Source organism: Malurus melanocephalus, unplaced genomic scaffold (genome assembly GCF_030028575.1).
Source record: "Malurus melanocephalus ecotype Western Australia unplaced genomic scaffold, MMel_1.1 scaffold_59, whole genome shotgun sequence".
NCBI lineage: Eukaryota > Metazoa > Chordata > Aves > Passeriformes > Maluridae > Malurus > Malurus melanocephalus.
This window is the reverse complement of record NW_026623291.1, coordinates 1,895,973-1,909,265: the sequence shown is the minus strand read 5'-3', so window position 1 is coordinate 1,909,265 and position 13,293 is coordinate 1,895,973. Positions and strand designations below refer to the sequence as shown.

General features: G+C 41.7%; 1 protein-coding gene across 1 annotated transcript; it reads right to left on the bottom strand.

Moving 5' to 3' along the window:
* Positions 1 to 517: 517 nt before the first annotated feature.
* On the bottom strand, positions 518 to 12,490 carry RAD21L1 (RAD21 cohesin complex component like 1). The gene is made up of 13 exons (XM_057366051.1): positions 11,872 to 12,490; positions 11,593 to 11,722; positions 9,996 to 10,095; positions 8,927 to 9,033; positions 8,361 to 8,546; positions 7,640 to 7,741; positions 6,549 to 6,659; positions 5,303 to 5,532; positions 4,340 to 4,442; positions 3,775 to 3,914; positions 3,000 to 3,080; positions 2,403 to 2,480; positions 518 to 1,583 (listed from the first exon to the last, which is right to left on the bottom strand). The coding sequence occupies exons 1-13, from the start codon at positions 12,013 to 12,015 to the stop codon at positions 1,392 to 1,394; spliced, it is 1,704 nt and encodes a 567-aa protein (XP_057222034.1). The 5' UTR covers positions 12,016 to 12,490; the 3' UTR covers positions 518 to 1,391.
* Between the last annotated feature and the right edge of the window lie 803 nt (positions 12,491 to 13,293).

Genomic DNA, 13,293 nt, shown 5'->3' with positions numbered 1-13,293 from the left:
GCCCTTGGTTCCAGTCTTGGCCTGAGCCATGCTCCTGTTCCCATCCAAAACCAGCATTTCTTTTGCAGAAAACTGAGAGATTTTTACCATAAAGGGACACTTTTCCCTTCCTTACACCCAGAAAAGGAACCCAKCATAGAACAGGAACAAAGGTCTATTGCTTATTTAATCAAATATTCCTATTCAGAAAGGACACTCAGCTGGAATACCCCCACAGCCAGTGGCCACCCCACACCTTCCCCCTGCCTCCTCTTTTAATGCTTTGCCTCTTTTAAAACATTTTTACTCCCTTAGACTCTCAAACCAAACCTCACCCTCCCTGAATGCTGTGGGTCAGGAATAACACAMAGCAGTGGGTCCAGTGGGGCTGTCACTGAGGTGAGTGAACACCTCGAAGTCAGGTGACAATATCACCCATCCTTTCCAATTTTAAGTAAAATCACCAAGTCCATGATTCTGAGATGAACCTATAGGATTTGATCCTTCAGAAGAAACACCAAGCAAAAGAAACATTCGATTTTTATTGATTCCACATGAAGAGATAGTGATGTTACCACAGCACCAAAGCACCTGAATGGGGCATAACCATCCCTGTGGCACAGGTGAGAAGCAGCTGGAGACCAAGAGCTTCAGAAAGTGACGGTAAAAGGGACAAAATTTACCCTAAATTAGACAAAAATGCAAGGAACTAATATTTCAGTTAACATCCATTTTTAAATAGGTCTACACATGAGTAAAGGTGTTAAGAAGTTAAAAAGCTCTGTGAAATCTGAAATTGCTGCATTTCTAGGAAAGAGAATTTCTTGCTTATTGACTCTTTTAGGGCCTGTGTCACCTCTGTTTGCCTGAATACATAACAGCAACACTGGAAACAGTACTCTGCTAGATCTTAAAATATGAAATACTGAACATTCTCTGACAGGAATAATTTTAAATAGTCTAATTTTTTTTGCTAAGACTCAATAGACAACTCCTACTGATGGTATTAGAGAATTAACAGACACAAGCCTTGTCAAAAATAATTTAAGTTCCAAAGGTAGTCACTGAGAAAGGTTCTGAAGGACTTTTATAAAAACCTTTCAAGGACTTCTACAAAATTGCTTTAAGGACTTCTATAAAATCCTTCACATTGTAAATTATGTAGAATACATATTTTAGTGGTATTTTGTTAACATATTATTTAACTATCATATAACTGATCATATAACTATAAATATTAATAATAAGCCCTATAGTGAGGACCCAGGRCAGGCCACCTGCTCAAGCCATTGCTGGGTGGTGTAAAGGACACGGAACTCTGCTCAGCTCCCACAATTTGACAAGACATTCCATCCTTCTTTCCAGGAAAACCACTTGCTGAAAAATGTAACCCAAGCTGTATTTTGATCAGTTTATCTGATCATGTCAAACATGGGCCCAGCAGTGGCTATGAGGTCAGCAAAGGGCTTATGCTGCCGCAGCTCAAGGACCAACTGCTTCCTCAGGACCAGAAAGATGTAAAACATGGCTGCAGCTTCTTTCCGGTTGTTTTTCYGACAGAGCTCCCGAAAACTGAAGGAACACACGCCTGATCTCTTCAGTTGCTGCATGAGGGAAATAAGAAATCAGTCAGGTCAGCTTCCCCACCAGTAAAACTGGAGCCCATGGWGTCCAAACAGAGAGAGTTGCTCAGAGGCACCATCTCTGCTTGAATGCCTCACATAGGATCCAATTTCTATAGAATTGTGCAAGCACACACAGGTTTGGGTTGGAAGGGACCTTMAAGACATTTCCCCCACCCTGGAYRCCTTCAACTAGACAAGGTTGTTCCAAGCTCCATCCAACCGTGCCATGAGCACTTCCASGGATGGGGAGTCCACAACCTCTCTGGGTATCTTGGCATCTGTGTTTATGGAAGTGGCTTTTAACATCTTAAAGCCATAACAGAGTTGGCACCTACATGTGTAACTGCAATCTACAATTCCAACCAATTCCATTACACCAACAGAGAACTTCCATCATGGTTTGTGCATGATAACAATGAATATCCTTTATATCCTTGTATCCTTCAGTTACAGAGTCCCAGTGACATCACAGGCAAGAACTAAGTGTTATCCTATCTTTGTTTTTAAAGGCTACACTCAGGTGTAAATAATTATTTGTTATGTGCACAGATCCTTTGAAATACATTCCAAAAAAAGAGCATTCGGAGAATTCTAGTGATTCCAGCAGCTGTGGGAGGGAAGAACACCACACATCAGGCATCCAGAATCCTGATTTTCCACAGAAATACCCAAAAAAGCACATGCTGCAAGTGAGAGGCAGAGACACGATGGACAGTGGAAAGAACAGCTTTTCTGACATGGTCCAGCTGAAATCAACACAAGCTTTTGGTATCTAATAACAAAATCCAGCATTGGTACCTGTAAAGTTTTTTGTAACCGAAGAGTTCTTCTGCCCCATCTTATTTCTTCACTGTCTTTCCTGATCCTTGTTTGCTCCTTGAGAGGAAACAAACAGGTTAGTCAGGGTACCCACTATGATAAAAAGGACAGGAGTTCCAGCCTGACTGAAAATCCAGCTGGAGCTGGGCATCTGGAAGGCCAAACTCAGGGAATCTGGTGCCTCTGATACCTCTGTGCTCACACAAGGTTTTGTGAAACAGAGGAAAGAATGGCACCTGTGTGCTGTCACAGCAGCTCCACAACCAGGTACTGCCCCGTGGGACTAGGATTCTGACAGGATTTGTACTGGCCAAGGGTTTAAAAGGATGTTCAAATATTTGGCTTGGGATTTTGGGCTTGACCTCTGCTGTCTGCAGCTGAATGCCCTGAGTTTCAGAGTGCCTGAACATCCTCAGAGCCAGCAAGCTTGGAAATGTTTTCCTTCTCACAGGAAGCAAAACTCACTGTGCAAGTTCATGATACTTTTTTTTTTTTGTTTTTCTCTTTTAAATATTTCTGAGAAAGAAGAGGGTTCTCTTCTGGAACAAGCCAGGACCATCAGCTTAGGACACACACCTTTGGCACCTCCACCTGCTGTGCTTCAGCTTCCTGGCCCAGGGAATTTTTGGAGCTCTCAGAGAAAGCTGCTCCATCCTCCTGTGAGCACAGAAAGGACAATCACTAGGCCTGACCATTTATGCATACAGTGCAATTCTCATTAYACCATTCTGCTCAAAGAATTTATTGTAATGAAGTTCTCCAAAACGAGTTAATAGTTGCTATTTCTACCATATCTTTCCTGACACAGGGAAGGACCTTGCTGTAGGATTTATCCTACAGCTGAATCTACACCTATGGGCATAGCTCAGGCACAGAGCACATTTTCCACTGCCATTAGGTCCTTTTTTGTCACTTTTCAACATTAATGAGCGTCATATTCTCTAAAGAATGCCCTTCAGCCTAAGTGAAGATGGCAGAGATAGTAAATTTGTTATTGTTTAAGTATTTCCTCAATATGAGACATAAAACATAAATTTTATCCTTTATAAAGATTATATTTATCTCTTCATTACAATATTTCATATTTAATATTAATCTAATCACATAGTGATTACACCACAATCTATACTGATTAATAGACATTTTAATTAATCATTCATTCATTGTGAGAGTTTCCCAAAGTAGTTATAAATAAACTTCTATCACACAAGCTGCTTAATGCTCTCTCTTGAGTGGTTTTTGCATCCTTTCCAAACAATAGCAATTTGTTAGCATGTTTTAAATGGAACCTGAGCAAAAAGTGGAACCAATAGATACACTTAGGTCTCTAAAACTGAGGAAAACTGCTCACTACAATTTCACCACAGTTCTCATTGGTTTCATTTCTGTCATTCTGTGATGTCAACATAAAGGAATCATTTCTAATTTTTTTCTCAGTCTCGGAATGAGCTGGCTCCTGCAGGTAACTTGGCTCTTCTACTGGCAGCATCTCTGTATTAATAGAAAACCAAGGTTGAAGAGGCAATTACTGTAAATCACTGTCCTTAAAAAAAMCCCACTGAAAACCAAAAGTCACACCCACGTTCACAGTCTTTGAGAGTAAGAGCCAAAATAAGCAAATATTGAAGAAATGTCATTCCCAACAGYAGCATGGAACTACCTTCCAAGGGAGTCTTCCTTTGAAGTTTCGGAGACAATTAGAGAAACCAAAGGTGAAACCAAAAATATCTCCTTAWGCACAAGGAAGAAAAGACTCGGATTTCATTTAACTTCTAAGAAATGAAAGAACAGCAAARTAGTAATGCTTTGTAGAATACTACACACAAACACTACATACCTGTCTCTCAAACATTATGTAGAATAGAAAATACTTTCTTTCTAACAGCTAATTCTGCACGACAGAATTAAAATATTACCTGTAGTATCTTGCTCTTTTCTCATTTCTTCCATTTCAGACACCCTCTGTATTCCATTTGCTCTCCTCTTAAATCTGTCATTCTTGAAGCATTTTTCAAACAACTGAAAATAATTATTTTTTCTATGTTTGCTTTCAGAATATCATGTCAAATTATTTGCAAACATCAACACAAAGATATGAATATGAGCTGTATATTAATGACTGCAACCCAGAGTTTCAGTATTTGAATTAGGTCACTCTGAAAATCTGCTTTTTTTTTTTTTGTTTTTAGGTAATAGCCTTCTGCAGGTCCAACATTAATCATTAACTCCATGAAAAAAATATCTTAGGAGCATCTTGGATCATTTTTCTYGAAGCCAGCCAGTAAGGAAGGATGAAAGAAAGAAACATCTGCAGTTTTCATCCTCTTAAAGAATGAGTTGTAATTCTRCAGCTGGACTCTAAGTGGTGAAGCTGCGCTGCTGCAGTGAACCTCATCCAAATCCATTAGCAATATTCTAATAATAATATATGTCTGATGGGCCTTTAAAGAAAAATATTAACAAAAGATGTGTCAATTTGATTGCAAAGGGGAAATAAACCCGAAAACAATACAACWAAGGAGAAAGTACAGAAGAAATGGGTGGAAATGTAAAAAGTTTTGTCTCAGTGTAAAATCAGTCAAGTGTCAGTGTGTGAAATGAAACATCAGCTCTTTTGTTCCTTTTGTAATTTTTTACTTGTTCGAGTGCAGGAGGTTAAGGTCGTGACTCCACAGATGCTGAAGCAATTAGTGGTGAGTGTGCAAACCATCAGGTACAGCTGAGCTGTACTGCAGAGCAGTGCTTCCAGTGCACACCTGCAGCAAGCTCGGAGTTCAGATCAAACTGAGTCTGTAAAACCCCTCTCAGCCAGATCACAGCTCTGCAACAATCCTGGAACCTACACAGTGGCAYAGACCCCACAAAGAACTGATCTTTACCTTTTGCAGCTCAGCGTGAATYACAGGCTGTGTAGGATTGGACAGGAGTTTATCCACACCTCCCATCTCCTTCCACATCATCGTTTTCTTGGTTGGGGGAGCGAGGTCCAGCGTCGTCAGGATGTCTTTGCAGTTGGTGAGCTGGTTGTAAATGGTTTTGCAGCTGAGCTCCTTCTCCACATCCACCAGCAACTTTCTCTTTCTTTTTGTTTTTTTCTTCTGGGTGACAGCTATATAAAGCAAATATTAATAACAAATCTGAAGGTCTATTCCTAGGACATTAAGCACACAAAATTAAAACCCCTGTGAATCAACCCCGTTGCAACCTTCTGAACATTGCCTAGACTTGAAAATCAAAGTACAAGTGCACAGGCCACTCCTTCAAAAGTTTCCATAAAATTTTCATTCTTTCTACTCTTGTACAGGAAATTTCCGTTTAATTGTGGAAGACAYATAGCTATTGTACTAAAGAACTGGGAACAGGAGAACTTAATGGAAACATATGATGTAACAACAAGACTGAATATGCTGTCTTTAATCCATCAGGAAGTTAAGTGTTCCAGGAACTGTTGATGCACTCAAGAGATTTCATTACCTCATAATTAATATCTGTGTTTGTCAGTTAATCCTTTAGCAATTTAATCAAGATGTAAACAAAAAAGAAAGACACAGATTGGTTATTTAGCCATTACTTCCTGGATATTATTTGGGCAGGATGGAAAATTCCCATATTCTAAATATTGCTGTCAACATGAGGATGTTTATTCACAAACAGCCACCAGTGTGATAGGGGGMATTTAGATTTACTCACAGAGGAAATGTAATACTTTGAGAGAGATACAAAGAGAGTCAAGCCAACTCTCTTTGGCTCTTGTTAAAAGTTCACAAACCAACATTTTCTAAAGGCTTAAAAGTTTTAAGATCACTTCTATGTCACTGGCAATAAAAGTTTTTCAGGTGAATTTTCAGTACCACCTCTGAGCAGGCCAGGCTTGCAATGCTACCAGAGCTGAAGAGCAACAAAACTTGACTTGGTACATGGAAGAAACTGCAAGTAGTTTTGGGGAGCTCAGATAAATAACCTGACACTGGGTTTGTATAATATTTACTGTAAAACGGAACTCTGACAGCAGGAGCAGATGAAATCTAAGATGGGAATAATATACTTAGCAAGTATTTTCACTACTAAGAAGAAAACCAAACCTAGTAATGCAAACATTCAGCAAGAAACTGATCAACTTCTGACCTGTATCGTCAATTGGTTCAAGAACAAATCCTTCTCCATTRAGCAAAAGGATTGTCTCATTCATTGGGTTATCTACGTCCTTAGTGTTGGTGTCTGCACAGTCGGACTCAACTGCAAGAAAACCCAGCAGATAACCCAAATTAAAAAATAAAATACAATACGGACTAATTTCTCAATTACACAATAGAGAGTGAAACCAGACAAAAATAGTGAGAAATAGGAAACTGTGGTTTTGTTTATAATCTCAATTATGTTCACCAGTTCCTGCTCATACTCTGCCCTGCACACTTCCCTTCACTGATTCCAGAATGACCGGGTGGTAGAAGTGATAGAAGAACCGGTCTAGAGAAAAACCCACACAACAGAAAGTGTTTAGGGAAAAAGTGTTACGTTTCAATCCCTGTCAGTTTCCAGTTCCAGGCAAGCGCATGGCACTGTGGATGTTTCTGCCAACAGAAAAGAAACAGGTAGCACCAGCAATAAATAGCACAAGAAGAGGCAAGAGCCACTCTATCCCTTTAAAGCTGTTCCAAAATTCTCTGTTTTAAAGCAACACTCTGATGGGGGAGTAAAGATTTAAGATAGCTAAAATTTCTCAGAAACAGTTTTCAAAGCTTAATTTCTTTCATCAACATCAAACCAAAAGAAGATTAACAACACCTTTATGAGATACTTAAGTGTCATTTGTCAAAGAAATATGAAACCAGAAATAGAAGCACAGGATTGTTTCTGTTGGAAAAAGGCTTTCAAGCTCTCACAGGGAAAGTTCACAGTTATAGGACAGCCTTATTTGGATTTCTTTTCCCCTCAAAAGGGACATCACACTGTGAGCAGCAGGGTGGACCATTGCAGATCCAACAGGATGTCACATAAAGGTGTTTTAAAGCAATGTCAAGTTACAAATTTGGAATCCCTAAATCAAATGAAATTATCCTAAAGTGGTGGATGAAGCATTTTAGGGGGAAAAAAGCAAAATAAATGAGGAAAGGAAAGCAGCACAGGATACTACAAAAAGCTGAATGTGACTGACATTAGGCATTAACACAGGAACAGAGGGTTTATGTGAGATGGAGCAGACACTGCAAACTCACTGGCTGTGCTGTTCTCTGGCAGATCTTGTGACAAAGGACGTGCTTCCTCCACATCAAGAATGTCTTTATCTAGGACATTTTGCTCATCCCTCAACAGGATTTCTTAAATACAAAACACATAGTTTTAATCATCYTAAGCCTTAGTAGTCATGAAATAGCTTGATACAGCCTAATGTTAGTCAAGGTTAATACTCTGCAAAGAAAGCAAGCTCAGCTTCCACAGATGGCCGTCAGTGGTGCGGCTGTCTGCAACAGCACAAGAAGGAGGGGATTAGTCCCAAGTTTGAGATTTCCACCTTTTTTTTTTTTAAATTAGGGCCTTGATCGTGTTAAAAGGTATAAATCTGAAAGGTTTACATAAATACTCTGAGCCATAACAGTGTAGAAGCTACTTTGCTGCCTTTGTAATTACAACAGTAAGGATAAAAATGCTTCACCATTACACCTTTGAAAACAGAAATTAAATTGTTAAACATTAAGCATTAATTTAATGCCTTTAATTCTAAAATAATGAAATACAGCCTTTAAACCAATTTGACTTGGCAGTGTCTAAGGGATCACAGATTTAGCGACAAGTAGAAAAAAAATTAAGTATGAAAACAACAAATAACACAGAATTTATGTTTGGAAACAACAGCTTTGGTGCTGTCTTGACTGTTTTCCTATAAGAATAAAAATATGTGGAAAGAAACTGATTCTGTTTGCCTGTGGCAAACCCTACCAATCATATCTGCAGCATCGTCCTCATCCCCAAAATGGTCATGCTGGAARCAGTAAACATCTTCATGCAGCACAGATCTGTCTCCACTGGTGCTGGCCGAGTTGGGATCAGCTACCAAACTGTTACTGCTTGTCAGGACACTGCCCTCAAAGAAGCTCTGTCTCCTCAGTGCATCTGCTTCTTCATCTGAGGGAAACACACAATTTCTGATCGCGCATCTGCCTGAGTTTTGGAAATCCAGATTTATTAATTTCCTAGTTTTTCAAGTAATTTTTAAAATATAGCAATAAATCACATACCTGAAATGGAGCAAACAATAAACCATTTTATYTAATTTAGTAAAACTGGGAAATGTTTGGTTTGTCTCAGTCTCTGACATCAGATTATACTGCTTACACAAAATTTTAAACCTAAAGACAKCATGACAGGCCAATGAGCACAAACATGAAACAAATGCATTATTAATCACAGCTTTTTCACAYGTGGAAAGGGCTCAGACTATACAAMGTTTCACATAAAACACATTTTCCATTATGGAATGTTTCTAATTTCTCAACTTCTCTCACCAAAGTTTCTATCACAGAGAAGTATACTGCTTTCATAATCCTCTGTAAGTGTGATTTCTTCAGCTCTGCTCTGATTCAAGGTAAAATGTTCAGCAACATCAATGGCCCTGATGAAAAAAAATATTATAAAAATATAGGGTGGAGCATTCAGCTGGATGTAGAAACTTGTTTCTAAACAGCCTTCAATCCTRGCATTTCATCACAAGCCCCCATATTTTTCCACTCTTTTGCCAGTAAACTTAGGCTTATRTGATTTTGTTCCCATCCAAGCCCTGGTAACTACCAGGCCTTTGTCAGAAGGCAACTAATTAGTGAAACATCTTTCAAACCAYGACACAACTCTTTAGGCAGGCAGAAAAGGCACCTCTACTGAGTTAGCACACTGAGGCACTTGAAYAAAGTGTATGAATAAAGTGTCTTGCATTGCAGCCATATTTACAAAATAATAAACCCTTACTGATCTCATCAAAACATATTTATGCAGAGGTACAGAGGAACCCTCAGTGGAAATCTCTTGTTCTGGACCTTCGGGGCATCAGAGCCATCAGAAACATGCCTTGGCCTCCTGGTTTTTATCAGTTCTCTACATTAATGCTGATTTGTGTCAGAAAAGCCTAAGAAATATGCTGTCTTTTTCTCAGGAGCCAGGCTGACTATTGCTGATAAAACACCCCAGCCCTGGAGAGCAATGGAGCAGAAACAAAATGAAGTTACCCAGTGGAACAGTACAAGACTGTGTGGTTACTGGCCACATCTTTCAGGATTAATGCTAATTTTTATCTCTTCTCTTGAGGTTCAGAAAGCTGTTTGCATCCTTCACTCAGACAATTTAAAATCCTGAAGTCTAAGTTCAAGACATTATTTCATTGTGAAGGTCTGTTGATTAAAGGACCGAGGAAAACTACCAAAGCACAACGTCTGTGCCTGTAGCCTTGTAAGGCTCAGAATTTAGGAGAATTCAGTTATTAAACTGAAACAATCCAATCTGAGTCTTGATCAGATAACAGCAAGCATAGCTTTTACTTCTGAAAATACTAAAAGAACGAATAAAAACTAGGGGASCATTTACTTTACGTCTGGCAGGGGTGTGTCAAAATCATGAAATTCTTCAGGTAATGTAACAGACTGATAAGCAGCCTCAAAGTTCTCTTCTGGAAGGTCAAGAAGCCCTGAAATAAACAGACAACATAACAAAATAAGTATCAATAAAATAAAAGTAGTGTTCTCCCAAGTAGATATAATAAGCCTATAAACCTGTCAGGAGGGGCTGCTGCCATTCTAAATCACAGAAAGGTAAAGCTTTAGGCACTCRCAAGTAGAATTTCAGTTTCCATGTCCTTAAGAAGATCTATTTTTTACAGACAGATACAAAAGAGTCTGCTGCAACAGGACCTGAAATATGTAAATACTTGTGTTGGTGAACAGCTGCTTTAAGTCCCTGGAAGATTCTCCCAGCTGACATTTAGCCCAGAGTCTTACACAGCACTGCAAATGAATCACTGTGTTTTCCTTTCCTCTCCTCTGTCTCCATAACACTGTTCTCCAGCATCAAATAATTACTGAGACTGCAATTACTTGGGAATTAGCGAATCCTGGGAAAATTYAGGTGAGAAGGGATTTCTGAAGGTCATCCAATACCACTTTTTCCTCAGAACAGAGTTAATTTCAAAGTCAGTTAATTTCAATAGTCACTTTTGACTATTTCTGCTGATAGAGATTTTGCAGCATTCCTGAATAGCCTCTTTCAGCATTTTACCACTTCTGCTGAGATGCTCCTCCCCACTACTATCTAGTTGGAGTCTCAGTTACCACTGTGGTGATTGTTGTGTCTTGTTCCTAGCTGCGTGGTGCTCTCCAAGTTGCTATAGTATCTATCCAAAATAGCCACAAGTTGTGCCCGGCAGATTTCAGTTGRATATTAAGGAAWATTTCTTCACTGAAAGGGTTGTCAAGCCCTGGCACAGGCTGTCCAGGATAGTGGTGGAGTCACCATCCCTGGAGGGATTTAAAAGGCATGTGGTATTTGGGGACATGGCTTAGTGGTGGCCTTGGCAGTGCTGGGTGAACAGTTGGACTCASTCTTGGAGGGCTTTTCCAGCCTAAATGGTCCCGTGATTCTATAATTCCATGATCATATCCTTGAGAATAATGCAGAGGAATTATTCACTATYCTGCAAACAGACCAGGTCACAAAGCACATTAAAACTGGCAATAGACACTGATGTTCTCACGCTTTTTTTGGACAAGAGTGCCTCCCATTTGTTGCCTAAGCATGACAAACATAGAGACTGTTGGAAAAGGATCCAGTCATCTCAGCTCCCTTCTCCCTGTCTGCATGGCTAGAGCTCAAAACATGCTGTCAGGTCTGGCACTGACACTGTTAGACATGCTGTTGGTGTCATCAGAAATTAAAATTAATTATCTAACAATAGAGTCTGAATTTGAGCATCTTCTTGTAAACCCACTTAAGATACTGCTTCTGTTAAGGGAGTCAAGAACCTTAAAATGCACTAAATTAAGCCAGACTAAACACCAGCAGTAGGCATTCATAAGTCCAGTTTCCTTTGRGATCAATAATGTGTATATTACAGAAATATGCAAAAATTAACTTTTAAAATGAGAGCGGTAAAGGACACAGATGGAAAAATGCTGAATTTTGTGCACACCTGGGCGAAAGGCTGTCTTCATTTTAGTCAGAGCTTCACTGCAGTCTGCCAAGAGGTACTTTGCTTTCCTGTGGTAAATCCGTACCACGCCCAGGAGTAAGTGTCCAGAGGTTCGCAGAGCTATAGCAAACTGAAAGGATTTTTTTTTAAAAAAAAATTTCAGGCATTAGTATTTTTGACAAAAACATCAAATTATTACACAGAAGTAACAGAGTTCTCTATGAGAAACCAACACCTCCACTCCAGAACTCTCCAGGAGATCCTCATGTCACAGCCTACCTTTGGGGCGAGAATTTTCTGTACGGTGGCCTCTAAATTGCACTCRAAGATTTGTGCCTTGGTGAGCTTCTTCTCCCAGTGGGCAGCCAGCCAGATTTTGGCCAGTGGCCCCCGCTTRTTGATGAGCAAATGGACGTAGAACATGGTGCCTAGCCAAGGGTGTCAGGGCAGCCCTGACAAAATTTGCTGAGCTCTTCCCCTTCCAACAGGAGATGGGTCCTGGGGCACTAAGTGGGACTAGGGATTTAGTGGAATCTGAGGGGATGGGGGACCTGTCAGGTGCTATGGGGAAGGGGGCATTTAGTGGGATCTGAGGAAATGGGGGGAACACAACCAGACACTGAAAGGGATGAGAGGATTTACTGGGATCTGAGGGGATAGGAGATCCAGGCAGATATGGAGGGGATGTGAGGATTTAGTGGTATCCAGAGGGTCTGGGATCACCCAGCTGAGTGCTGAGGGGATGGGGGAATCCTGAGAGCACTGAGACAATGAAAGGATTTARCAGGACTCTCAGAGGGCAGGGGGGAATTTGGCAGGATCCTTAGGGGATGGGTCAGGGGGGATTTAGTGGTGCCTGARGGGATGGACAGATCCAGCCAGGCCCTGAGGATTTAGCAGGACCTGAAGCGATGGGGTGGCCAAGGCTCTGAGGGGACAGGGGGATTTAGTGGGATCTGAGCGGACAGGAGGCCTGAGCAATGCCAGGAGGCGGGTGTCGGATTTCGGGAGATCCTGAGGGATGGAGGGGCACAGCCGGGCGCTGAGGGGAGGATGAGGGGACCCAGCTCGGCTCTGCAGGAATCGGGGGGAAGATGAGGGGACCCAGCTCGGCTCTGCAGGAATCGGGGGGAGGATGAGGGGACCCAGCTCGGCTCTACAGGAATCGGGGGAGGATTCGCAGGCGCTGAGCGGGCTCGGCGGGGCGGGCGGACCCTCCTGAGGCCTCAGGCGAGGGCGGGAAAGCGCCGCGCGGGGATCCGCGCCCTCAGAGCCCTCAGAGCCCTCAGAGCCCTCAGAGCCCTCAGAGCCCTCAGAGCCCTCAGAGCCGCCGGCGGGGGCAGCTCCGGCCGCGGCCCCGGCAGGGCTCCTCAGAGAGCAGGGCTCGCCACAGCCCCGCACAGCCCTGCAGCCCCCGGCAGGCACCTGCCGCTCTAAATGGCTCCCTGCTCCTTCCTGGGGCTCACCGGCAGCACCCACACATCCGCGGGAACGCGGTGCCGCACCCCTCATTTTAGGTTCATGACAGTGGAGAGCAATCTCACTCTCCTCCTCCATCTGTCCTACTTCCTCTCCTCCTTCCTTTCCTCTCTTCCTTCCTCCTCTCTCCTCTTCCCCTCCCCTCCTTCCCCTTCCTCTCTTTCTCCCAACCCCTTTTCACCCTTGACATTCTAAGCGCCTGCTTGCAGACACCGCCCCTTC